Genomic DNA, 26,692 nt, shown 5'->3' on the forward strand with positions numbered 1-26,692 from the left:
GTGAGCTACTCCTGCTAAGTTTACATCACCCATTAAAATGGATTGGCTTTTCTGAACAAGACTGAGTTCTTGGCATCACAAGGATTTCCCTAGGATCATTGTTTAGTCCTATGCGCATTGTGTTGCTGACTTTCTTACGCCAGTCTGAAATGTTTGAGACAAATGTTTGAGTTCATCCTCCGAGATGAAATACACAGAAGTGTTGGACTTGCAGACGTTTGTTTGTGTTATCTGAAGTCTGAACATTACTTTAAATCATGCCTTAAATCATGCTCCTCAAGTTGTTCACTTCATGCTGGGCACTGATTGACTGTAGTGTTTTGTTTGACTCGGTTGCTTTTTCTTTCAGGTTGTCCGCTGAAGAGTCCCAAATGGAGACACACAGCATCGTTGGAGCGAATGATGAATGACCATGGCATCCCCAACAGAGAGGAGCAATTATTCAGCCCAACAGTGAAGAGATGTCTCTGACTACTCTATTCCTGTTCAAGCTGACCTGTCAATTAGACCGTGCAATCACTCATCAATCATCTTTCTGGCAATAACCAACCAGGCGTTTTAACTACTGACCCAAGGATAAGAATTCATAGCAATACAATACAGACATTTCCTGTGTTACAGTACTTCTAACTTATTGGTGAGCCCAGTCAGAAATATCAATGGACTTTATGAGTCGGTTATAATGTTATTATTAGTTTGGGGATAAGAAATACTCTCTCTTGTCATATTGGCCCATAGAGCCAAGCTTCTTATGAAAATCTCTCACTCCACTTACCCTGACCTGAAGCTTATTAAGCTGTGAACCTTTGAACATACAAGCACTATATACTAGGTCATTGATCCACAATTCCTCTTCAACCACTCAGTTAGATGTATCCCCCTCGCCCCGCCTCCTGTTTCTAATTATTTACAAGGCCCCCGGCATAGTTGGACCATTGCTTAAAGAAGTCGATTTGACAGGTTAGAGAATCTACAATTGCCAGTGCAAGTGGTACGCGGGGAGGACTTTGGTACAACTGTCACATTCAGCTTGTATGTACTGTACAGGTCTGTGTCCCTTGGCTGTTACAATCCAACATGGACACCAGAACACGACAAGTCCTTGAATATGAATTAAGCCCCAGTGAGCCTGTTCCAACTTGTCTGTTATTGGTTTACTGAAGTGTTCATGAATCCATAGGACTGCTTATCATCATGTCATCCCTGTTTGGCTTCTATCACTGTTGTTGCCTATGCGGCCAAAGGGTGAACTGAATTGACCCCCAAATACCCCCTTCCACTCCACACAAAGGCACCTTTTAGATGATGACCGATACCCAAACTGTTTTTCATGCCCAAATTCTGTTTTCTACCTTAATTCGAAAACAAAACAAAATAATCTTAACAGCAAATGACATTTTTCAGTGTAGGTCACATTTCTGACACTCAAACTCCAAGATGAGTGATGTGCCCTCCTGGCTGGACTATGAACACTATGAACTGTTGTCCCCGACCCCAGCAAGTTTCCCCAGGGGCCCCTCAGGCACGGGGCTGCTGCCCGTAGCAGGCCACGTGGAACAGGGTACGGCCCTGTGCTTCGTGGGCCTCCTGCTGCTCCTCCTGCTCTTCCTGATAGTGCGCTGCATCCGCATCCTGCTGGACCCCTACAACAGTATGACTGCCACCTCCTGGACCAACGACCCCAGGGACCCGTTGGAGAGGGGTCAGTTTGACTATGCCCTGGTGTAGGAGGGTTTGGGAGAAGAAGAGGGATGTGGAGAGTTTTGGGACCCTGAAGCAGGTTCAAGGGGGATGTTGTCCTAACCTTCGGACGGACCTTGATGAGACCAAAAAAAGTAGCTACATATGTAGGATCTTAATTTGATCACCCTGTTGCATGAGAACTTGTAGTGTATTTGAGGTTTAATAATGTTTCTGAAGTTTGACATTTCCCTTACGAAAAATGTATCAACCCCTACAAAAATATGAATTATAATCCACATAATAATTCACATTTTCTGTTGCTGCAGGATTATTTTCCTGCTGCAGCAAACTGGGTCAAATTAAGATCCTACATCTGTAGCTAGAGAAGGAGAACACGTGGATGGAATTTGCTGTCCCTGTCTCATTGAAAACAATTACATCCGGTTTGGTCCTGTCATCATGAGTAGCCTATTTGAATGCAGTATTAGATAGTCTGCTTCATAATAATAATATAATAATAACTTTATTTCCATAGCGCTTTTCAATACAGGTCACAAATAATACAATTAAATAAAAGTACTAACAAAGAAAGGAGGAAGGAGAATGACTTAAGACAGCTCATTAAAATCATACATTGTAATCCTACATTAAAAACATCTTTATGAACGCGTATCTTCAGCAGTCATTTTATCAGCAAGCACTGAATCTGCAAGCCTGCACTCCTCTGGCAGACCATTCCAAGGTCTAGGGGCTCGCTGGCTCAGATGGTTTGGGAAGAAGAAGTGGACTTTCGTGAAGCAGCTTGTGGGAAGGACTGAGTCTCAAATCAATGCAATCCGATTTCCAATATAGGCGACAACAGTGACTAGGGTCTGGTAGATGTGACCCTAGGTGACAACAGTAACTAGGTTCTGGTAGATGTGACCCTAGGTGACAACAGTAACTAGGGTCTGGTAGATATGACCCTAGGTGACAACAGTGACTAGGGTCTGGTAGATATGACCCTAGGTGACAACAGTAACTAGGGTCTGGTAGATATGACCCTAGGCGACAACAGTAACTAGGTTCTGGTAGATATGACTCTCTTTGTAACTTTGATAAGGGATGGGTCATCTTCAGACAGACAACTCTCCCAACAAATCACGAGGCAGACGTGCCAAAAGTCGCGACTCAAAACCAAAGTTTGCAGGCAAAACCTTTGCAGTGGTTTTTAAAGAGTGTGATCTGCACTCTTTCAAAGTAACCTTTGATCTCCATCTTGATAGCTACTTATTATGCCAGGGGATGTGGCCAAGAAGCAGATGAGGCAGTGATGTAGGCAGTGATGTTGGCAGTGACATAGGCAGTGATGCAACCAGAGATGTAGGCAGTGATGTAGGCAGTGATGCAACCAGAGATGTAGGCAGTGATGTAGGCAGTGATGTAGGCAGTGGCGTAGGCAGTGATGCAACCAGAGATATAGGCAGTGATGTACTGTAGGCAGTGACGTAGGCAGTGATGTAGGCAGTGATGTACTGTAGGCAGTGATGCAACCAGAGATGCAGGCAGGGATGTAGTTCCTCTATGCTATACCTTATTTCATACAGATGTGTTAAGCGTCTATCATAGTCCAAAACATGAATGCGCAGGCACAGCAGTGTTGTACAGTATTTGACCTTTGGCTCTCATACTTTTTAAATTCTCAAGCAATTTCTCCAACTGTCGCGGAGCCGCATTGGTCGGAAATTGTAGTGAGGAACTGTGCGTCTCCGGTGGATGATGCAGAGCTGTGTAGCTATGTCATAATGGGGCGCTGGACTATCGAGTCTCAGCGTCTGTGGACTATGATTTAGACTTTAATGCCCAATGTCCGCCAGATGCATATGCGTTTTGTTTTACTGACTGTGTAGCCCGCATTTTCTGTACTTGACGCACTTCGCTTTTCAACTAGCTAAAAGCTACTGTAGTTAGTTGGAGTACGTGTGTGTACTTCAGTTTGTACCACCGCATGGTTGGTAACGCAAGTGGAAAATATTGAACATGTGCAGCTTAGTGCGGAACCCCCAACGTAGTGTTCCGGACTGATCCTTTGACAATTAATGACTTATTCCGGAATGCAAATAGTTGGATGCATGTGGTGGACGTGAGGCGCAAGATGGAACATTGAAACATTACGTGAGACAAACTGTCTGGTTCCCAACTTTTTCCCGGTTACTGTACCAGCAAGTGAAATCTGCTCTGCCCGGAGTATCCCCTCACGTGCATTTTACCAGTAGGCCTATGGTCTCATGAGTCTTCTCAAGTACCTCATTGAGTCCTGGTAGCCCTGGTTGGGAACCACTGGTCTAGAGCGACAACACTATACCGTGAATAGGGTGCCATTTGGGATGTAGCCTGGGACAGGAAAGAGCAGAACATCTGTCCACTCCTTGACCCATGTAATTGTGACCCCTGGCATCAGTAATTTATGGATTGCAGGACTCCGAGAAACAGTGACCCTTATTTCTGAGAGGGAAATCTTTGATGGAATAAAATTCAGTGAAATGTAATGAGTTTAGTCAGCTGATGGACAGAGGTAGTCTGTAGCCATGTTAGACATGAAAGTCACTCAGAGAGAGGATACTAAGAAAAAAAGCAGAGATTTCACTGCTTGTTACTCGTTTGTTAAACCCCTGGCTTTTAAGGGAAGTGTTACCGCATTTGTGGAGATCCCATAAACGTTGCAGATGTCGGCTTAATTGGAAATGACCTTTAAATGTGGAGCGTGCTTTAGCGCGGTTTCGTATTTAATCTAGGCCCTTGTGGTGTATGGCCTGTCTATCTCCTTGCATATCAAGAAAATAGATGCAACTATTCCATTTCCATTCCACAAACATTCGCTGTTCTTCCGGTTAATACATGGTTCACAGCAACTGATACACGGACTACTATTGATGTCATCCAATGTGTTGTTACCGTGCCAATCTGTGAACATTGAGATTTATTTTTTTATTTTCCCTGTACCGTTAAACCATAGGTTATACTGTCTGTAAGTGTGGGCTTTATGACAGCATGTTCTGTATGTCTATTGGTTATTGTGTTCATGAAATGTCATGTCTATCAACGTCATCACTCGTCATCCTCTACCTCTTTGTTTAGCCTAGCCTTGGTGAACTATATAGTGACCAGCATTGTCTTTCAGAACACTAGACGCTTTTTCTCTAGTATTTTTTTCAGTTTGCTTGAAGAGTAGATGTTGTTCCTACTGTCGTTTTCTCAATAAACATTCCTATAATTATATAAAACCTGTAATTTTACAGTCATTTTTATTGAATCCTCTTTGCACACACACACACACACACACACACACACACACACACACACACACACACACACACACACACACACACACACCAAGCCTCCATGACATTTCTGATGTCCTTTTAGAACAGGTTGTCCCCTCTGTTGTTCTCTATCAGTAGCAGTGAGATTTAAAGCAAATGTAATATATTGAATAATCTATAGGTGCGTCATAAAGCTAATTCCAGAGGATCAGCACTCCCAGAGAGACAGATCACCCTCAGATAAGATACTGTATGGAACTGATGCTTGTAAGCAGCCTCTACCTCCACCTATATGGTATCATGATTTGTGAACAGCTTGATTGTTAGATTTGATGTATTTGAGCTTAATAAATTGGTCTTAATATGAATGATATTAACTTGCTTAGTAGCAAGCATTAGTCTTGTCTTATCCTCTTGTGTCAAATCAGGACAATTTCTAGAGGTAGACAATGAGTTCTATTTCTGCTAACCGAGGACCTCTTCTGGTAATCTGGGGTACTTGCAGCTCCATTCTGTGCCAGTCCTTCGTTGTTTGTGGCATCTCCAGCATTGTTTTGTGTGAATGCAAACAGACAAACAGAAACCCATGAACTCATTACACGTGATGACGTTGGCATATAAACACCATGTGACGTGACCAGGAAAAACTCTCTGCCCTGACTCATGACATTTCCAGTACAATTATCAGGTAAATTGGTGTACACACTGCAAACTCCAGGAACGTAATTCGAATATCTATCCTGCAATTCCACCTCCTAGTGAGTGACTGACCTACAACAATCAACAATGGTCCTCTGTGAAGGTATATCCATTGGCCCTTTGTAATTACACCTTAAACAATGTAAATGAATGGCGTGTTACCAGTGAAACATGCTGCTATTGTAATATGAAACATAATTATAACCAAATTAAAATTGCATGCTAATTGCTTCCAGTTGAAGGGTGCCCAATAGGCTGCTCTGAATAACAGCCGCACCTCTCATCTCATTAGGCAAGCAATTACCGATGCAGATTGTGCCACAGTGGGTTCACACAATGTAGTAACCTGGTAGGCACAACGCCAATGGGGCTCTTCATTCACTACCGCAGACCAAAGCATTGACACACCGTATAAAATAATACAGAAGTCTTGAAACATTTTGCATGGCTGACATGCTTAGAAAATACATATTTCAGTATGTATTCCCTATAAAAAATAAGTGATATATATGTGCATAACTACTATTTAATCAACGCAACATTGACATTATCCCACCCCTAGTTAGACACTATTAGCTTAAAATGCTAAATCTAAATACAATAAATGCCAATTAATTTCTAGCAATACTGCTCCTGTCTGCCTGTGTGGTGCGCGTGTTTGTCTATCACTTCGTGGTGATGTTGATGGGATAACTGTCGTGGGTTGACAGAAATACTTTCCCTAAAACCTTATCAATTACATTTTAACTACCAAGTAGTCTTACCTGGCAGAAGTATATTATAAGTACATAATTTGTATCTATTATTTGTTATTTGCTAACTTTGCCATGAAATGTGCAGCATCAGACAGAACCATCTTTAGACCCGCACATTCCTCCATCAATAGATGCACAATTAAAGGGGAATTACACAAAGAAATCTACATTTGTTCGTTTTCTACCAACCTAAAAAAAATGTATCTTCGGATGTGATTTAAGCATTGACATGCACTCAGAACATCAAATTTCGTTGTTTCTCTTTGAACAATTGTAATTTTGAGAGTGAAAAACAAAACAAATCTAAGACCAGGAAAAATAAAACTGAGAAAAGAGAATATGGGAAACTATAAAACAGTATTCTGGGGGGGGGGGGGGGGGGGGGGGATCACAGTTGTATAGGGACCCCCTTAGAGTAGTTTATTAACCATTCTTTTTGCAAGGTATATTGACAGATAACAAAAGGCCAGCGCCGGCCCTGCGTGCCTGGTGGGTATTCCACCATACTACAAGAGGCTAGCGCCGGCCCTGCGTGCCTGGTGGGTATTCCACCATACTACAAGAGGCTAGCGCCGGCCCTGCGTGCCTGGTGGGTATTCGACCATACTACAAAAGGCTAGCACCGGCCCTGCGTGCCTGGTGGATATTCGACCATACTACAAAAGGCTAGCACCGGCCCTGGGTGCCTGGTGGGTATTCGACCATACTACAAAAAGCTAGCACCGGCCCTGCGTGCCTGGTGGATATTCGACCATACTACAAAAGGCTAGCACCGGCCCTGGGTGCCTGGTGGGTATTCGACCATACTACAAAAGGCTAGCACCGGCCCTGCGTGCCTGGTGGGTATTCGACCATACTACAAAAGGCATACACCGGCCCTGCGTGCCTGGTGGGTATTCCACCATACTACAAAAGGCTAGCGCCGGCCCTGCGTGCCTGGTGGGTATTCGACCATACTACAAAAGGCATACACCGGCCCTGCGTGCCTGGTGGGTATTCCACCATACTACAAAAGGCTAGCGCCGGGCCTGCGCGCCTGGTGGGTATTCGACCATACTACAAAAGGCATACACCGGCCCTGCGTGCCTGGTGGGTATTCCACCATACTACAAAAGGCATACACCGGCCCTGCGAGCCTGGTGGGTATTCCACCATACTACAAAAGGCTAGCGCCGGCCCTGCGTGCCTGGTGGGTATTCGACCACACTACAAAAGGCATACACCGGCCCTGCGTGCCTGGTGGGTATTCGACCATACTACAAAAGGCATACACCGGCCCTGCGTGCCTGGTGGGTATTCCACCATACTACAAAAGGCTAGCGCCGGCCCTGCGTGCCTGGTGGGTATTCCACCATACTACAAAAGGCTAGCGCCGGCCCTGCGTGCCTGGTGGGTATTCCACCATACTACAAAAGGCTAGCACCGGCCCTGCGTGCCTGGTGGGTATTCGACCATACTACAAAAGGCTAGCGCCGGCCCACTTGACATAACCTTCGGCCTGGTTTCAAGGTTGGACAGTGTTATCCTCAAAGAAGTTGTTGTGGATAACCCAATAACAATCAATATTCTATTATTGCAAATTTCATTCACATTTTGCAATTACTGACAGATAGACTCATTTTTCCTCGCTGATTAAGAGTTCTTACAACCATTACTGTTTTTTCCCCTTTTTCCCCTCTTGTCCTCATTCCTAAGTAGGCTGCATTAACTGAACACGCCCCTTTTGTTGCCCCTTGGGCAACAGTGGAATCAAACGTTCACAGCACAGTTGTTAATCTGCTATTGATCACCAGAGAGGAAAAACGTCCAGTTATATTGATTCATCGGTGATTCGTCTTTCTCTTTGGCAACGCAATCCTCAATTACTGCATCAAATCTCTGACAAGTAGGTCGTCGTAATAACTGTTCTTGTTGCAACTGTTTTCACCTGAAATATTAGTTCTCAATATAAATATAGTTATTCATAGAATCACCAGTCAACAAATTTAACAAACATGAATAATATATCTTTCATATAGGCCAACCAGGACAGATACAGTTGCATATTTGACTCCACTATAATAACAACATGGATTGATCTCGTTAATGACCTTTGTTTTAACAAAAATTATTGCTTCTCATGATCGCATGATTTCTTTTAAAAATTATGTCAAACTGTAGCCTGAAGTTAACTTTTCAGCAGTACTGATGGGTTTTTAATTGTTAAATCAATGACCCCTGCAAACCATAGCATAGTCACATGATTCAGTATTTGATTAAACGTCAAAGTACTGAGCATCAAGCTAAATTCTTGCATAACTTAAAATAATCACAAAGCCATGAATACAGGTACACACGCACACACACACACACACACACAAAGAAAATGGCCCTGGGATACTGAAGTTTATTCTGCTCCAACTCATTCAGCAGTAATCAATTATATATCATTAAGCCACTTATCCCTCTTTCTGTCTCCATCCAGCATGGACCTCTTGCCTGATCTGTGGAAGCATGAGTACTTGCTGCCTCCTGGGGTCACCTGGAGAGACATGGAGCAGATGGAGGAGTATCCGCCACCCTGTGACCTGCTGTTTGCCTTGCCTCTGGCTCTGGGGTTCATTGCCCTCCGCTATGTATTTGACAGGTAACTTTTTAAAAACGACAGTATGGACTCCCATCTTGGATACCTTCATGTGGGTTTGCAACAATACTTTGGCTGTGGTCTTATATGGGTCAGTTGGTAGAGCATGGCACTTGTAAATGCCAGGGTTGTGGGTTTGATTCCCATGAGGGACCAGTATGAAAGTGTATGCACTCACTACTATGGTTATTTAAAACAAATGTAGTGAACAAAGGAATGTGTGTCTGAAATATGAGTCAGTGATTTTAAAAAGGGGAAGATTCAGTCAAACCTTATTTGGATAATCCTGATAGTAGATGCTCTGGAGATCGTCATACTATAGTCTGTTATCTGTTGATAAGCAACTGCTTGCTAAGTTTACGGTTAGGGTTAGCGTTAGGTTTAGAATAAGGATTATGGTTAGGGTTAGGGTTAAATTAAGGGTTAGGATAAGGATTAAGGTTAGGGCCAGAGTCAGTAGATAGCTAGTTGAAATGTTACTAAGCATCTACAGATGGACTAACCAAAAAAGTGTTACCAATTCAACTCACACAGAGGAGCAATCTGATTGTACACTGCAAAACTGCACCCTTCATTGACATCAAGATGACTCTAATTTCGTTTACTTTCACCCAGTGAATATGTTTGAGTAATGGCACACCGGTATCTGGCATTTTTATAGTTGAATAATAGCATGATTTTTCCGCAGTGTGACTGTCAATCAAAGGTTTAATTGAATTCTTGTCACGCCCCTTCATGAGCTCTACATCCTCATTGGAGTCTCTGGTGGTACAGCTGGCACTGCAGTACAGCGCCCTTAACCACTGCGCCACCCGGGAGGCCGAAATATGAATTATTATGTGGATTATAATTAATGGATATTTTTGTATTGGTTGATACATTTTTTGTAAGGGAAAATCAAGTCTGAAATGTGAAAGTGCATTGAAATATCAAACTTCAGGAGCCTCTTTTAACCTAAAACACACTACACTGTTCTCTGCAACAGGGGCATCAAATTAAGATCCTACATCTGTAATGCCTACAGGTGCTCTGGCGGGTATTGTTATTGGTAGCTCAGGTCAGTTGGGAATAGTAGAGAGAACAGGTGTGAGCGGTTTGCTAAATGAGAGAACAGTAGCAGGTAGAGTGGAGAGAGGATGGGCTCTGTTGCTACAGTAGCGGTTTCCTACGGTCACCTGAGAAGCTTTCTCTGGCCTAATAAATGGCTTAAAGAGGGTATTACAGCAACACAAACACAAGCACATATTTTCTGTATACAGACACATGGTGAGAGCGCACACATGCACACACCGGTACACACATACACACACACACAAACGCGTCATGTATAGATTAACAAAGAGCTATAGAGACACACCTGTTGTCATATTGTAATATTTCACCTCTTGTCAAGGAGATCAATAACTGTGTTTATGTTTTCCTCACTGCCAGGGTTGTGGCTCCCCCCTTGGGCAGATATGTGGGGTTGCAGAACAGATTTCACATGGCTGCCACTCCTTCTCCAAAGCTTGAGTCCTTCTACACCCAGCAAAATCGACAACCATCTCAGGTTAGTGTCAGAAACATCAAACTCTGTTAATGAAATATGCCAGTCTTGATCTCTTACATCAACATAGCTACTGGAAGTGTTGGCGCTGTGGGAATGGAACGGTGATGGGGGCATGCCTGCTAAGATGGTGAAATAGATGCTGCATAAGCATCCTGGTCTACGAGTTCCTGGAAAATATTGGTGCAAGTGATACCACTTTGAATAAAGTTACTGTGTACCTACACTGGAATAGCGATTACATAGGAAAACTATAGGTTTGGACTAATATATAATAACTTTTAGCGGGAGCTGTGCACTGTAAAATCCTGTTGTTTTTACAGTAACTTACTGTCAGTTTAACAGTACTTTGGTTAACAGTACATTCCTGGAATTTACAGTTACATACTGTACTTTAAAAACATGTTTTACAGTAACTTACCGTAAAAACAACAGTTTTTTTTTTACTGTGATTTATTACATTTATAGCTGTAATAATGTTCTCTCTATATCCCTTCATATTTAGAGTGAGATGGTCAGTCTAATGGCACAATGTGACAAAACCCAGAGACAAATTGAGACCTGGTTCCGTCACTGCAGAAATCAAGACAGGCCACACCAGGAGGTTCTGCGAGGCTTCATAAGTCCTTTCCTTTAGCTTTAACTACTTGTGTAACCACTTAAAAAAATAAAACATATTTAACCTTTGTTTAACCAGGCAAGTCAGTTAGAGATATGCAGAAATCGCTCCACCATTTCCTAGTTGCTGAAATTAGAATATTTTGCCAAATTTCAGTTTATGTGGCTAAACAAGCAAGTATAGTGTAGAGAATCATTTTACCATCTAAACCGCTTTGAAATGTATTTTCCATAACCAAACATATCGTATTTTCAGCTGTTTGAAGCTGGTGTACAAAACTGAAAGTAAAAGACACAGAAATGTTACTTAAGAATGGGAAGCATAGAAATAGCACATATAGAACAGATCTTCCACTTCTTAGACTTGCTTTAAATGAGCATAACATATCTATAATATGTATTTCTATGTGAAATTGATTGAGTCGCACAAAAAGTTACATATTGCAGCTTTAAGAATACATTCTTATTGATTTACAAAGGCACCTTGGTCATCGGGAAAAGTCCTGTGAAATTCAATAATACTTAATAAGTCATTCCATGTTCACATGTTGCCAATGCAGCTCTAGTTGTAAGACCTTAAATTGTAACTCTAAAACCAACTCATTTTGCAGTTGGAGGTTTTTCTTCTACCTCATAGCGTTCCTAGCTGGACTCCGAACTTTGATCAATGTAAGTATTAGTATGAACCAGTATTGACATTTTGGGACTAGTTTGGGACAGCATTGAACTGTAGGACTATGGACGTATTTTCCTTATGAATCAATGCTAAAATAACAATGACTGAATCGTCAGCTACTGGTCGAAAGTTAAGTTATACTTTTGTAAGGAGGTTTGCTGTTTTTTAAGTCATAGAGCTCTATTCGATCCGGAGCGCTGAAGATCCGCTTATAGCACGATTGACAATTAAAGGCAATGTTCCCGTGGTTGCGGAGACTGCATTCACGGCAAACGTTGCACATGTCGGCTCAATGGAAAATTACCTTTACATTTTAATGCAATGCTTTGGCGATAGGGATTGAATCTAGCTAGCCCTTACTTATTGCTCATCTTTAGGTCACGTGATTAATTTGCAACTTGTTTATTCCATCTCCTTGCCCTACAGAAGTCCTGGTTTTAGGACCAGAGGGAATGCTGGATAGGATATCCACAACAAGTGAGCTCACATGATCTGTTTTCCCTTCAATTTAACTTACAGAGCACAAATATGTACTTTTCTGTACTGTTTTTGTCCCTCTGGTGTATAGTGAGGTCATGGTATAATTTACTACAGTGTGGAATTATTCTCTATTAGATCATACTGTATCTCTGGCAATCAATAACCAGGCGTTGATATTTTGTGCAGAATCATGATGGAACAAGACATCACTGACCAGGAGAAAACTCATGGCCCTACCTAAGTATGGGAAAGGGAAATCGGAGCCGTTGTTGTTGAAGTAGTACAGTGTGGTTGAGTCTGGTTGGGAATTCCCACTCATTCATTTCCACATTAATTCAGAGGTGGATAAAGACATTCCACTCAAAAGACTTTGCTCTCATAGCTATGAATTGTCAGCAAGAAAAGGCACACTTTTGCTGTAGGATCCCAAGTGTGCTTATAAACCTACTACACTCTACATGCAAAAGTATGTGGACACCCCTTCAAATTAGTGGACTCGACTATTTCAGCCACACCCGTTGCTGACAGGTGTATAAAATCGAGCTCACAGCCATGCAATCGCCGTAGACAAACATTGGCAGTAGAATGGCCTGTACTGAAGAGCTCAGTGACTTTCAACGTGGCACCATCATAGGATGCCACCTGTCCAACAAGTCAGTTTGTCATATTTCTACCCTGCTAGAGATGCCCCGGTCAACTGTAAGTGCTGTTATTGTGAAATGAAAATGTCTAGGAGTAACAACGGCTCAACTGCGAAGTAGTAGGCCACACAAGCTCACAAAAAGGGACCGACGGGTGCTGAAGCACGTAGCGCATAAAAATCGTCTGTCTTCGGTTGCAACACTCACTAGCTGCCCCAACGCATAGTGCCAACTGTAGTTTGGTGGAGGGGGATAATGGTCTGGGGCTGGTTGCATGGTTCGGACTAGGCCCCTTACTTCCAGTGAAGGGATATCTTAACGCTAAAATCAAATCTAATTTTATTTGTCACATGCGCCGAATACAACAGGTGTAGTAGACATTACAGTGATATGCTTACTTACAAGCCCTTAACCAACAATGGAGTTTTAAGAAAAACGTTTTTTTAAAAGTAAGAGATAATAATAACAAATAATTATAGACCAGCAGTAGATACAGTGCCTTGCGAAAGTATTCGGCCCCCTTGAACTTTGCGACCTTTTGCCACATTTCAGGCTTCGAACATAAAGATATAAAACTGTATTTTTTTGTGAAGAATCAACAACAAGTGGGACACAATCATGAAGTGGAACGACATTTATTGGATATTTAAAACTTTTTTAACAAATCAAAAACTGAAAAATTGGGCGTGCAAAATTATTCAGCCCCCTTAAGTTAATACTTTGTAGCGCCACCTTTTGCTGCGATTACAGCTGTAAGTCGCTTGGGGTATGTCTCTATCAGTTTTGCACATCGAGAGACTGACATTTTTTCCCATTCCTCCTTGCAAAACAGCTCGAGCTCAGTGAGGTTGGATGGAGAGCATTTGTGAACAGCAGTTTTCAGTTCTTTCCACAGATTCTCGATTGGATTCAGGTCTGGACTTTGACTTGGCCATTCTAACACCTGGATATGTTTATTTTTGAACCATTCCATTGTAGATTTTGCTTTATGTTTTGGATCATTGTCTTGTTGGAAGACAAATCTCCGTCCCAGTCTCAGGTCTTTTACAGACTCCATCAGGTTTTCTTCCAGAATGGTCCTGTATTTGGCTCCATCCATCTTCCCATCAATTTTAACCATCTTCCCTGTCCCTGCTGAAGAAAAGCAGGCCCAAACCATGATGCTGCCACCACCATGTTTGACAGTGGGTATGGTGTGTTCAGGGTGATGAGCTGTGTTGCTTTTACGCCAAACATAACGTTTTGCATTATTGCCAAAAAGTTCAATTTTGGTTTCATCTGACCAGAGCACCTTCTTCCACATGTTTGGTGTGTCTCCCAGGTGGCTTGTGGCAAACTTTAAACAACACTTTTTATGGATATCTTTAAGAAATGGCTTTCTTCTTGCCACTCTTCCATAAAGGCCAGATTTGTGCAATATACGACTGATTGTTGTTCTATGGACAGAGTCTCCCACCTCAGCTGTAGATCTCTGCAGTTCATCCAGAGTGATCATGGGCCTCTTGGCTGCATCTCTGATCAGTCTTCTCCTTGTATGAGCTGAAAGTTTAGAGGGACGGCCAGGTCTTGGTAGATTTGCAGTGTTCTGATACTCCTTCCATTTCAATATTATCGCTTGCACAGTGCTCCTTGGGATGTTTAAAGCTTGGGAAATCTTTTTGTATCCAAATCCGGCTTTAAACTTCTTCACAACAGTATCTCGGACCTGCCTGGTGTGTTCCTTGTTCTTCATGATGCTCTCTGCGCTTTTAACGGACCTCTGAGACTATCACAGTGCAGGTGCATTTATACGGAGACTTGATTACACACAGGTGGATTGTATTTATCATCATTAGTCATTTAGGTCAACATTGGATCATTCAGAGATCCTCACTGAACTTCTGGAGAGAGTTTGCTGCACTGAAAGTAAAGGGGCTGAATAATTTTGCACGCCCAATTTTTCAGTTTTTGATTTGTTAAAAAAGTTTGAAATATCCAATAAATGTCGTTCCACTTCATGATTGTGTCCCATTTGTTGTTGATTCTTCACAAAAAAATACAGTTTTATATCTTTATGTTCGAAGCCTGAAATGTGGCAAAAGGTCGCAAAGTTCAAGGGGGCCGAATACTTTCGCAAGGCACTGTAACTGCTACATCATACATTGACATTCTCGGCCGATCTGTGCTTCCAACAGTTTGTGGAAGCCCCTTTCCTGTTTCAGCATGACAATGCCCATGTGCACAAAGCGAGGTCCATACAGAAATGGTTTATTGAGATTGGTGTGGAAGAACTTGACTGACCGACACAGAGCACTGACCTCCAACCCATCGGACACCTTTGGGATGAAGTACAACTCCGACTGCGAGCCAGGCCTAATCTCCCAACATCAGTGTCCGAGCCTCACTAATGCTCTTGTGGCTGAATGGAAGCAAGTCCCTGCAGCAATGTTCCAACATGTAGTGGAAAGCCTTCACAGAAGAGTGGAGGCTGTTATGGAAGCAAATGGGGGACCAATTCCATATTAATGCCCATGATTTTGGAATGAGATGTTCGACGAGCAGGTGTCCACATACTTTTGGTCTTGTAGTGTACAGTTGAAGTCGGAAGTTTACATACACCTTAGCCAAATACACTTAAACTCAGTTTTTCACAATTCCTGACATTTCATCCTTGTAAAAAATTCCCTGTGTTTAGGTCAGTTCGGATTTTAAGAATGTGAAATATCAGAATAATAGTAGAGAGAATTATTTATTTCAGCTTTTATTTATTTCATAAACATTCACAGTGGGTCAGAAGTTTACATACACTCAATTAGTATTTGGTAGCATTGCCTTTAAATTGTTTAACTTGGGTCAAACGTTTCAGGTAGCCTTCCACAAGCTTCCCACAATAAGTTGGGTGAATTTTGGCCCATTCCTCCTGACAGAGCTGGTGTAACTGAGTTAGGTTTGTAGGCCTCCTTGCTCACATGCACTTTTTAAGTTCTGCCCACACCTTTTCTATAGGATTGAGGTCAGGGCTTTGTGATGGCCACTCCAATACCTTGACTTTTTTGTCCTTAAGCCATTTTGCCACAACTTTGGAAGTATGCTTGGTGTCATTGTCAATTTGGAAGACCCATTTGCGACCAAACTTTAACTTCCTGACTGATGTCTTGAGATGTTGCTTCAATATATCCACATAATTATCCACATAATTTTCCTCCCTCATGTTGCCATCTATTTTGTGAAGTGCACCAGTCCCTCCAGCAGCAAAGCATCCCCACAACATGATGCTGCCACCCCCGTGCTTCACGGTTGGGATGGTGTTCTTCGGCTTGCAAGCCTCCTCCTTTTTCATCCAAACATAATGATGGTCATTATGGCCAAACAGTTCTATTTTTGTTTCATCAGACCAGAGGACATTTCTCCAAAAAGTACGATCTTTGTCCCCATGTGCAGTTGCAAACCGTAGTCTCTTGGTTACAATTGTTTTTTCATTACATTATAATACAATTAACATCTTTAAATTATGTGCAATTGTGAATGTATCAGTACTGATATTTAATAGAGAATGCAACACTACTTAAACATATTTATTGTTTACTTAATTGTATCAAGGCAACTAAGTCGGCCACCTAATCCAGAACAATGTTTGGTCGAGCAACAATGTAATAAACAAAATGTCTTAGAATATGATAATTTACAAACTGGAATGCTTTGAATTGACTTCTAATCATTGCATGAATTACTTCCTCTTCCCATCCCTACCTTGATTTCTAGAATAATCCACACAACCCTTATGCTGTCCATGGAAGTATTTCAACCCTTCACTAGCTACAATTTTTTCAATGTTCTTCTGATGGTGCTACAAGCACTTCATGTATCCTGGGCTGTGTTAATCCTACAGATGGCCTACAGGTTTCTCTTCTTGGGCAAGGTGAGTATATAGGGTCACAAAATGACCCAAATACAAGTAGTCTAGCACATGTTCCATGAGTGTTAATGATGTGTATATGTTTGTGTCTTCAGCTGGATAAAGATGAACTCAGTGATGAAGAGAGTGAGCCGGAAAGGGGGGAGGATGACAAGGGAGACGGGGAGGAGGAAGACGAGGAGAAGGAGTATTGTTGGGAGAGAAGTAAAGATGGTCTAAACGCCAAACTGAAAATGCTGACCAATAGCTGTGTCTTAAACAACCTAACAAATCACAGAGCTGCTGTTGTGAGAAAGATACGCAATGCGCAGTAGAACTATGAACCTAGACAGAGTTCAAGGAAGATTAAAGGCTTTAAATACGGGATAGAGTTAACCATAACCATCTAAGCACAATACAGCTGTAACTCCAGTCACATATGCCCATTCATTGTCCTACTGTATAAAATGTGAATAGGAAGTACCCTATGTATTTTTATCATTTCAAATACATTTTTTCCTCCATCTATGGGTTCCTTGGCCACTATTCTTCTCAGCATAGTCTACTTGATAACAATAGACCTGCCTATTTCCGTTTTTTTAGGACTGGCAGAGTGTATGAAAGAGATTGCTTTACCCTTTTTGAATACAGATTACTTGTTTGATTAAGAAATTAATACTTCAGTATACTGAATGTATCTCAAAGAAAGGTTTGATATCGCTGTAAGAATTGTTTTGAGTGACCGTTTTTGTAAATTCTGAATGTAGTTTTTAAAAAGAGGAGGATGGGCTCATTGTGATAGCTGGAATGGAATTAATGGTAGGTGTCAAACACGCAAACATATGGAAACCACCTGTTTGACTCCTTTCCATTGATTCCATTCCAGCCACTACAAGGAGCCTGTATATAATTGTATGACTTGTCAGGGATAAATGGTCTGTTAGAGTAGGCTACACTGTTGTTCATAATATGGCTATAATTTATGTAATGTAATTGCAGAAAAAAACATAGCCTAGCTAGCCTATAACAAGTCCTACAATCTTCTATCACATAGTGTAATTGGTGTTATTTTCATGTGACCAATTTATACTAATGCTGATATACTGATATGCTAATGCTTTGAGTTTCCGATGTTTAATGACCTTGTGTATTTAATTTATTCAATTGACCTTTGGGGGAGGGGTGCAGGTTATTGGGTCATACCAAATGCTTGGCCTAATAAACAATTTTGGAAATTAATGCCTTCAGTGACTTCCATCATTTTAGGGGTGAAACTTTGAATCATATGCAATGCAATGTATTAATTTTAGCATGTTATAGAACTAAGGATAACTCATACATGTGTGTTTGTATGGTCCCACAGACTAGGCATGCTTATTTTTACTAGGCTATGGGTTTTCCCGCCTTCGGGGTTCACTTTAGAGGAACAAGGTCTTTAAACTGTGTGAATTTGACTAGCCTAACGTGATTATATTTGGATGAAGTGGTATTAAATGTCAGTCTTTATCCATATTTTATGTACGACTCAAGAAGCAGAACTTTACCTTTGACTGAAGAAGCTAAACTTGACCTGAGCCGCATCGGCCCCCTCGGCTGGCGGCCATACGCACACCTGCACCACCAGGTGAGTGAGCGCTGAAAGCAAAGGCTATGGATTCCCACAGTGGTGTCAGAATACCCATAAAACCTAGCGGTCAAACAGGAAAATGGTTCCAATCGTTTTTACACCGTTTATTTTCCCATAGGGGATTTTAGAAAACACTTAAAACGAGGGCTGTGTTTCCTATAGGCTTACCCTGGTGTGACGTTTTGATAATCATGCAAATCTCTCTCAGACAACGTGACTTGTATCAATATATTTGGCTCTATTTACTCTCAGATTCGAAAATGCTAATTAGCATCAAAGTAGACATGCAAGACTACAAATCAGAAAGGTTGCTAGATCGAATCCCAGAGCTGACAATGTACTAATATGTTGTTCTGCCCCATGAGCAAGGCAGTTAACCCACTGTTCCCTGGGCGCCAATGTCGATTAAGGCAGTCCCCCGCACCTCACTGATTCAGAGGAGTTGGGTTAAATGTGGAAGACCATTTCAGTTGAATGCATTTAGTTGTGCAACTGACTAGGTATCCCCTTTCCCTTAAATAAAGGTTAAATAAAAAATAAATACAAAATCCTTCCCTGCAAGCACATGCATGTAATCTCTAGTTGACTCCTTTTCTAACAGTTATTGTGTAAATTTAAAACTTGCTCAAGACAGTTCACAGAATTGTCAATTCAAGTAAATGTTGCCAAAATATTAATTACTGAATTTAGCCAATACAGACATTCTTACCTTGGCCTCAATTCGGCAGTCTCGTCCAGATCATCGTGGCATTTGTAGTTCTTTATGATAGCCACATTAGCAGCTAATTAGCGTTTCATTTTGATAAACTTCACCTTGTCCTAGAGAGATTTTTGTTATCAAAATGTCACACCGGGGTAAGCCTACATAAAACACAGCCCTTTTATTGTAAGTGTTTTCTGGTGGAATGGTGGAAAAACGTCTGGAACAATTTCCTTGTTTGACCACCAGTGTTTTGGGTGTCATGAATCATACTGTGGTACTCTATCGATCTGTTGTTGGTGAGTGTCAATCTTACGGAAACCGCAAAGGGGAGACATTGCAACACATATGACATCTACTTGCAGGATTGCTTTCCAAAAACAACACAGATTTTTTTTTAACAAAGCCCGGGAGAGCATTTGTAAACGGATGTAGGCAATTATCTTCCTCTTGCGTGGCATGACTTGCAATCTTATCCGTGTTTACCGCAGGAGAGGTAGCTATTAAATAAATCGTTTTTTCTGGTGGTCAACCCGCCAACTCCGCCAAGAAGCCTCCAGACCAGTAGATGGCGGTAATGTGATGCGTGACGTGTGAGTTTGGGAGCCCAGCAGGGTTGCCATGGTCGTCGTTTTCCGAAAATTGGGCTATATTGAAAACGATGTTGCGGGAGAAAATGTATTGTTCGTGGGTGTCGCGTTTTTGGTGTGCTTCCAAATTGCACCGCGGCCACCATGGCATTTTTCTTAATATATATATTTTTCACTGTGACCTGCTGCTGATTGAGTGAGTGACTGAACTTTTGTGAGTGTAATGTTTACTGTTTATTTTTTATTGTTCAATTCACTTTAGTTTATTATCTATTTCACATGCTTTGGCAATGTAAACATATGTTTCCCATGCCTATAAAGCCATTTGAATTGAATTGGGGGAGGGCCAGAGGAGTGTGTGTGCATTGAGAGCACTGAGTGTGTGCTGCAGGCTGAGTCACGGAGACTGAGAAGCAGTTTTAGCAGTTGTATGTAGGCTATTTAGATTGGTCATTATGGAGACACTTTTTCCATAAAGCATATTAACGCGCTAGAACTGATATAACAGCGAGAACGCATTGGAAAATAACTTTAGGCGTACTAGAGCGCTTTCGATCAATTCGATCAGAGGTGAGTAAACTGTATTGTAATGTCGACTTTTCTCATGGATAACCATATCAAGCGAAGGGTCTTACTCATGGTCAGTTCCAGGGTCTGGAGCGCTGCGCGAGTTGACATTTTAAATGGAAGTTTTGGAACTCCCTCGCGTGCTTCTGTTTTTCGGAGTCCACAATAAAAATGACATTTTAATTTTTAGCCATCAAGTAGGCAGACTATTTATTACTTTGTATGCCATTGTAGGCTACTGTATAGCCTACCATTTGATATAATATATATGTTGAAATGACGATAGGGCTCCCGAGTGGCGCGGCGGTCACTGCATCTCAGTGCAAGAGGTGTCCCTGGTTCTAATTAGGTTGTTAACCAGTTTATAATAGCAATAAGGCACCTCAGGGGTTTGTGGTATATGACCAATATACCACAGTTAAGGGCTATGTCCTTAGAATTGCCCTTAGCTGTGGTATATTGGCCATATACCACGCCTCCTTGGGCCATATTACTTAATCATAGCTGTCAAAATAAGTGAAATTGATCTGGAGAGTTTAATACGGGTGATTTATCTTTTCTCTTGTGACATATTCTTAAACTTGCAAGAATTATTATATTGATGGAAAACCGAATTTTGCTTCCTAGCCTATGTCGTTAAAAATGAAGAGGAAAAAAATCATTCTTAATTCGCTCGATATGTTATAGACTAAGGGTTTCGTGGATACATGTGGCAACTCCTCTCTTGCTACAAAAAAACCCCAAAACATTAAAGACCTAGTTGTCTGCCTTGTTGCGGGTTTTCAGAGGTCAGGGCCTCGAAATTTTAGCTAGACCTGGCAACCCTTAGCCGAAGGTAGAATGATGAAAACCATCAAGTTCCTGCTTTCCTGTTCTCCAGAAGCAGTTGTCTGACGGTGAGTGTTGTTTAACCAGCTAAGCGTATCTTCAACATTATGGATATATTTTTATATTTTGAGGATTGACTATCAGCGACTATTTTATGTCTAGATATCTGACATTAATTGACTGACTGTTCATCAGTGTGTGAGAAACGGGACTAATAGCTAGCTAGCTGTGTGACATTAGACGGTAGCTAACGTTAGCTTGCTAACAACCGTGGCCCTGTGTGCCATGTGCCATTTCCAAATGGGTTAGCTAAACGCATAACGTTAGCTACAGCCATATTACTAGTGTGTAGCTAAAGCATTACAAACATGTTATCCAGTACTGTAATTGTCAGATGACACGTGGCTGGTGAAATAATTGACTAACGTTATTCAGACATCATTAACTTACTATACAGCCCACAACGTACAAGTATTGCCCGTTTGATTAACGGTAGCTAACTAACGTGCTAGGTGTATGAAACTAGTAATTTAGTAGCCTGCTGATTTTTAAAGCTAACTAGTAAAATATCCTCCGTTGAGCATGCATTTCACTCTAGGACCACGCTTAATCCGTGTCCAGGAAACTGGCCTATAATGTTTACCCGCCTTGTTTCAACAGCCAACAAAGATGCAGATCTTTGTGAAAACGTTGACAGGTAAAACCATCACCCTTGAGGTGGAACCCAGTGACACCATCGAGAATGTGAAGGCCAAGATTCAAGACAAAGAAGGTAACACTCAATCTCAGCAACAGTAAACATTGCTGGGCACTGATCTAGGGTTGGTTTACCTTCCACCTGAGAACCGAAAATCGACATAAGATATGTGTATATGGGCAACTACTCCAGTTGGTGTGATGTGGATGGTTTCATGGCAAACCTACTTAGTTTGCTGTCTTCCCTTTCAGGTATTCCTCCTGACCAACAGCGACTCATCTTCGCTGGCAAACAGTTGGAGGATGGCCGCACATTGTCAGACTACAACATTCAGAAAGGTACTTCTTGACTAATCCAATGATGGAGATCATACTGTTTGTTCAGACAATGACAGACAAGTCTTCAGTGTTTACACTAATCTGTCATGGCATTGAGGCTTATATCACATCTTAGTCCATGGGAACGTGTGAGCAGTCTGTCTGGGGTGCAGCAGGTAACCTAGCGGTTAAGAGCGTTGAACCAGTAAATAAAAGGTTGTTGGTTCAAAATCCCCAAGATGACTAAGTGGAAAATCTGCTGATGTGCCCTTGAGCAAGGCACTTAACCCTAATTGCTCCTGTGAATCGCTCTGGATAAGAGCGTCAGCTAAATTACTAAAATGTGAAATATTATGCATGCTGTAATAGTCATGCATCACATATTAGCAGTTAATGCCCCTGGCCCTAAACAAAAATAATAAATAGTTTATATAACAAATATATATATACTGGCATGTGTTACTTAGTGGACTATCATGTTTAAATAAATTCTACTGTGTAATCTTGTTGATGTATAATTTGTTAATGTGTCACTACTTTGCTTCCCAGAGTCCACTCTGCACCTTGTGCTGCGTCTGAGAGGAGGTATCATCGAGCCTTCCCTGAGACAGCTGGCACAGAAATACAACTGTGACAAAATGATCTGCCGCAAGTATGTCTGCTTTCATTAACTGAACACAAAATACACTGAACAAAAATATAAACACAGCATGTGACAATTTCAAAGATTTTACTGAGTTGCAGTTCATTTAAGGAATTCAGTCAACTGAAATAAATAAATTAGGCTCTAATTTATGGATTTCACATGACTGGGAATACAGATATGTATCTGTTGGTCACAATACCTGAAAAAAAGGTAAGGGTGTGAATCAGAATACCAGTCAGTATCTGATGTGACCACCATTTACCGCGCAACATATCTCCTTCGCATAGAGTTGATCAGGCTGTTGATTGTGGCATGAGGAATGTTGTTCCACTCCTCTTCAATGGCTGTGTGAAGTTGCTGGATATTAGCAGGAACTGGAACACGCTGTCGTACGCGTCGATCCAGAGCATCCCAAATAAGCTCAATGGGTGACATGTCTGGTAAGTATGCAGGCCATGGAAGAACAGACATTTTCAGCTTCCGGGAATTGTGTACAGATCCTTGTGACATGGGGCAGAGCATAATCATGCTGAAACATGAGGTGATTGTTGTGGATAATTGGCACGACAATTAGCCCTAGGATCTCGTCACGGTATCTCTGTGCATTCACATTGCCATAGATAAAATGCAGTTGTCTTCGTTGTCCATAGCTTATGTCTGCCCATACTATAACCCCACTGCCAACATTGGTCACTATGTTCACAACGTTGACATCAGCAAATCTCTCACACACACCGTCTGCCCGGTACAGTTAAAACCGGGATTCATCCAGCGTGCCAGTGGCCATCGAAGGTGAGTGTTTGCCCACTGAAGTTGGCTACGACGCCGAACTGCAGTCAGGTCAAGACCCTGGTGAGAACAACAAGCACACAGATGAGCTTCCCTGAGACGGTTTCTGGCAGTTTGTGCAGAAATTCTTTAATTTCATCAGCTGTCCAGGTGGCTGGTTTCAGATGATCCTGCAGGTGAAGATGCTGGATGTGGAGGTCCTGGGCTGCCATGGTTACATGTGGTCTGCAGTTGTGAGGCCTGTCAAATTATCTAAAACAACGTTTGGAGTGGCTTATGGTAGAGAATTGAACATTACATTTTCTGGCAACAGCTCTGGCGTGACAACTGCACATTTTAGTGGCCTGTTATAGTCACCCAGCATTACACAGGTGCACCACCTGTGTAATGATCATGCTGTTTAATCGGCTTCTTGTTATGTCGCACCTTTCATGTGGATGGATAATCTTGGCAAAGGAGAAATGCTCACTAACGGGGATGTAAACAAATTTGTGCACAATTTTAACGTTTTTGGTGACTATGGAACATTTCTGGGATTTTATTATTTCAGCTCATGAAACATGGGATCAACACTTCACATGTTGCGTTTTATTTTTGTTCAGTGTAGAATTAGACATCTACTGACCCAGGTCTGTGGACTTAATGATGTTGGTGCACTCTCTGTATTACAGATGCTATGCACGTCTTCACCCCCGTGCAGTCAACTGCCGCAAAAAGAAGTGTGGGCATACCAGCAACCTGCGCCCCAAGAAGAAGCTGAAGTAAACTTGCATCCTTACAATCTTTTGTCAAAGGTTTTCAATAAAAGAAAATGGAAAAAGGAAAGGCTCATTCTTGCTGTCACAAACCTTGACTTACTACATAGCACAAGGCAGTTTTGATCACATTATTCTATGCCCTTTTATTTTTTAGACAGTTTCTTTTGAACAAGGCTCATGAAAAATAACATTTTGCTCCACTTCACTTGAGTGCCTTAATCTAAATATCATGTGTGCAATGAAACTTGCAATTTCATCACAGATCTTTTTTTTTTTTTTTTTTACAGTAAATGCAAATACATACAACCACTTACAAGGCCTATAGCATTGTCTCCTATAAGATGAACATCAAGCCCCTTCTACTGCTCTTAATGATTACATATGCTGGAGGGAAATAAGAGCTGGTCAAATGCCTTCATTCAAGTCTCAAAGATAGTTATATTTACGTAAACCTCATGAATAAAGAGCTCAGTTCAATCCGTAGCGCTTTAGCATTTATGATGTACATTTTGAAGGTCATTTCCGATTGCGCCGACATACAGCGTTATAGCGCAGATTTTCAGCGCTATGGATGGAACGGATTATATTTTTATGAATTATTAGACAATCTGGCTAGAGACAATGGCTCTTTGAGAAGTCTTAATTTAACATTGACTTATTGCAAGAGCAAACTCTTAAATGTCTTAAATCTTATCGCTCATCTAAATCATCTACCTAATTATCAGGACTAATCTAGCTTTAATTTAACATTCTATAAACACATGAGAATCTGTTGAGTCAAGCTTTTGAAAGCTCTTACTTTGAGAACTCAACTCTCTTTGGTGCCTTTTAGTTCTTAGATGGTTGGAACATATTCACATGTATGCAAGTTACCCTCCCATGCCTCATACATCACACTATTACCAGCATGCCATAGTACCAATACAGTTTTATATATTTACAACTGGTACCCGTTTCTGTCAATAAGCATGTTTCTTTACAGATTGTTTATCGCTCAGAGCACTTCACATGCATTGTTTTTTTTTAAGTATACAATTATCAGGCATGAGTCGTTAACATATCACAGGTTAAATAAAGACTAACAATCTGTAGTGCTGAAGACCTGCGCTACGAGCGCAATAGAAATTGAAAGGAGAAGTACATTTCAATCGCGCTACAGCGCAGATCTTCAGTGTTACGGATTGAATCGAGCCCTGACTACGTTAATCATATTGATGTCCCGAGATTATTACAGAGGCATATCTTTTGGTCTCTGTGACACTAACTTTGCTCAGATGTATAAAAAACATAATATTTTGATAAGGCTAAATCTTTACTTTCTTGTTATTGAATACCAATTATCTTGAGTTGTATGATAATTTGATGTGAATTCTGTCAGCCACATTTTTTAAAATTATTCATCTGCTTCATGTAATGCTCCTTTCCACATACATGGTTGCACTGAGATCTCTCCCCCAAAAAATAAATAAACTCCTCACTGGAAAATTAAAATAGATAATCCACATTGCTCATTATATTACCAAATTTGTATAAAATCAGTTGAATTCAAAATCTACAAGCACCTAATGATGTCATTGTTCTCATTCTTGACAATATTCCTAATCGCAAATAAACAGCCTAGCACTTAAGGCTATTGCCTTGAATGTTGCTTAAGAAAGCAACATGAAACGCAGCACAACACCGGACACAGCAGATACACTGCCTTGGTCAGTGTTTCCCAACCCTGGTTCTCCAGTATCCCCAACAGTACACAGTTTTGTTGTAGCCCTTGACAAACACACCTAATTCAACTCAGTGAGGGCTTGATGATTAGTTGACAAGTTGAATTAGGTGTGCTTGTCCAGGTTACAATAAAAATGTACAATGGAGGACCTGGGTTGGGAAACACTGCCTAGGTAACACCACAACATATTGCTTAACAAGCTGGAAAGTACAGTACAGCGACGCAGCAATCTTCCCACAGCAGAAGCGGTGTTGTGCTTTATAGCAGGAGAGGACCAGCTCCATCTCTTTTTCCACTCTTTGCATTGGCCATCCCCAACAGACTCTTCCTCTTTGGCATCATTTGTCAATCAGCTTGACAAGGCTCTGCCGGAGGTCGTTCAGGTCAAAGAGCTTGATGTCCAGGATCTCGATGGCCCTCTGCACCTCACTCTCTGTGCGGTCCCGCTCCTCTAGGGAGGCGGCCAGGTTCTGCTCGGCATTCTGCACCCGCCGCTCCAGCTCCAGGTTACGCATCTCCATCTCCTGAAGAACCACAGGGGGGAAAATAAGAC

General features: G+C 41.6%; 3 protein-coding genes and 1 long non-coding RNA gene across 6 annotated transcripts in view; 3 read left to right on the top strand and 1 right to left on the bottom strand.

The window, feature by feature from the left end:
- The first annotated feature begins 1,269 nt into the window (after positions 1-1,269).
- On the top strand, positions 1,270-2,956 carry LOC110508896 (cortexin-1-like). The gene has a single exon (XM_036966619.1). It carries the CDS (start codon positions 1,438-1,440, stop codon positions 1,726-1,728), a length of 291 nt encoding a protein of 96 aa, XP_036822514.1. The 5' UTR covers positions 1,270-1,437; the 3' UTR covers positions 1,729-2,956.
- Positions 2,957-11,759: 8,803 nt separating this feature from the next.
- Positions 11,760-18,136, top strand: LOC118944851. Its single transcript, XR_005040230.1, has 3 exons — positions 11,760-11,895; positions 16,765-16,921; positions 17,014-18,136. It is a non-coding gene; the product is annotated as an uncharacterized LOC118944851 (long non-coding RNA).
- A 3,019-nt stretch (positions 18,137-21,155) lies between these two features.
- On the top strand, positions 21,156-24,483 carry LOC110508899 (ubiquitin-60S ribosomal protein L40). Its single transcript, XM_021589797.2, has 5 exons — positions 21,156-21,277; positions 21,870-21,981; positions 22,158-22,244; positions 22,773-22,875; positions 24,330-24,483. The coding sequence occupies exons 2-5, from the start codon at positions 21,879-21,881 to the stop codon at positions 24,421-24,423; spliced, it is 387 nt and encodes a 128-aa protein (XP_021445472.1). The 5' UTR covers positions 21,156-21,277; positions 21,870-21,878; the 3' UTR covers positions 24,424-24,483.
- A 1,448-nt stretch (positions 24,484-25,931) lies between these two features.
- The window catches only part of LOC110508897 (homer protein homolog 3), a 31,540-nt gene continuing 30,779 nt past the window's right edge, over positions 25,932-26,692 (bottom strand). For 2 of the 3 annotated variants that reach the window (XM_021589795.2, XM_021589794.2), the window contains one exon: positions 25,932-26,663. In XM_021589795.2, the coding sequence (XP_021445470.2) occupies positions 26,478-26,663 (186 nt within the window). In that variant the 3' untranslated portion in view covers positions 25,932-26,477. The remainder of the gene's footprint in view (positions 26,664-26,692) is intronic. The other variant, XM_036966374.1, reaches the window with a different exon arrangement.

Source organism: Oncorhynchus mykiss, chromosome 28, assembly GCF_013265735.2.
Source record: "Oncorhynchus mykiss isolate Arlee chromosome 28, USDA_OmykA_1.1, whole genome shotgun sequence".
Lineage (NCBI taxonomy): Eukaryota > Metazoa > Chordata > Actinopteri > Salmoniformes > Salmonidae > Oncorhynchus > Oncorhynchus mykiss.

Bases quoted from the DNA above. Each gene is read 5' to 3' on its own strand.
- LOC110508896 (XM_036966619.1), top strand. From the start codon at position 1,438: ATGAGTGATGTGCCCTCCTGGCTGGACTATGAACACTATGAACTGTTG.
- LOC110508899 (XM_021589797.2), top strand. From the start codon at position 21,879: ATGCAGATCTTTGTGAAAACGTTGACAGGTAAAACCATCACCCTTGAG. The intron at 21,982-22,157 runs GTAACACTCAAT...CTTCCCTTTCAG, and splicing joins CAAGATTCAAGACAAAGAAG to GTATTCCTCCTGACCAACAG. The intron at 22,876-24,329 runs GTATGTCTGCTT...TCTGTATTACAG, and splicing joins GACAAAATGATCTGCCGCAA to ATGCTATGCACGTCTTCACC.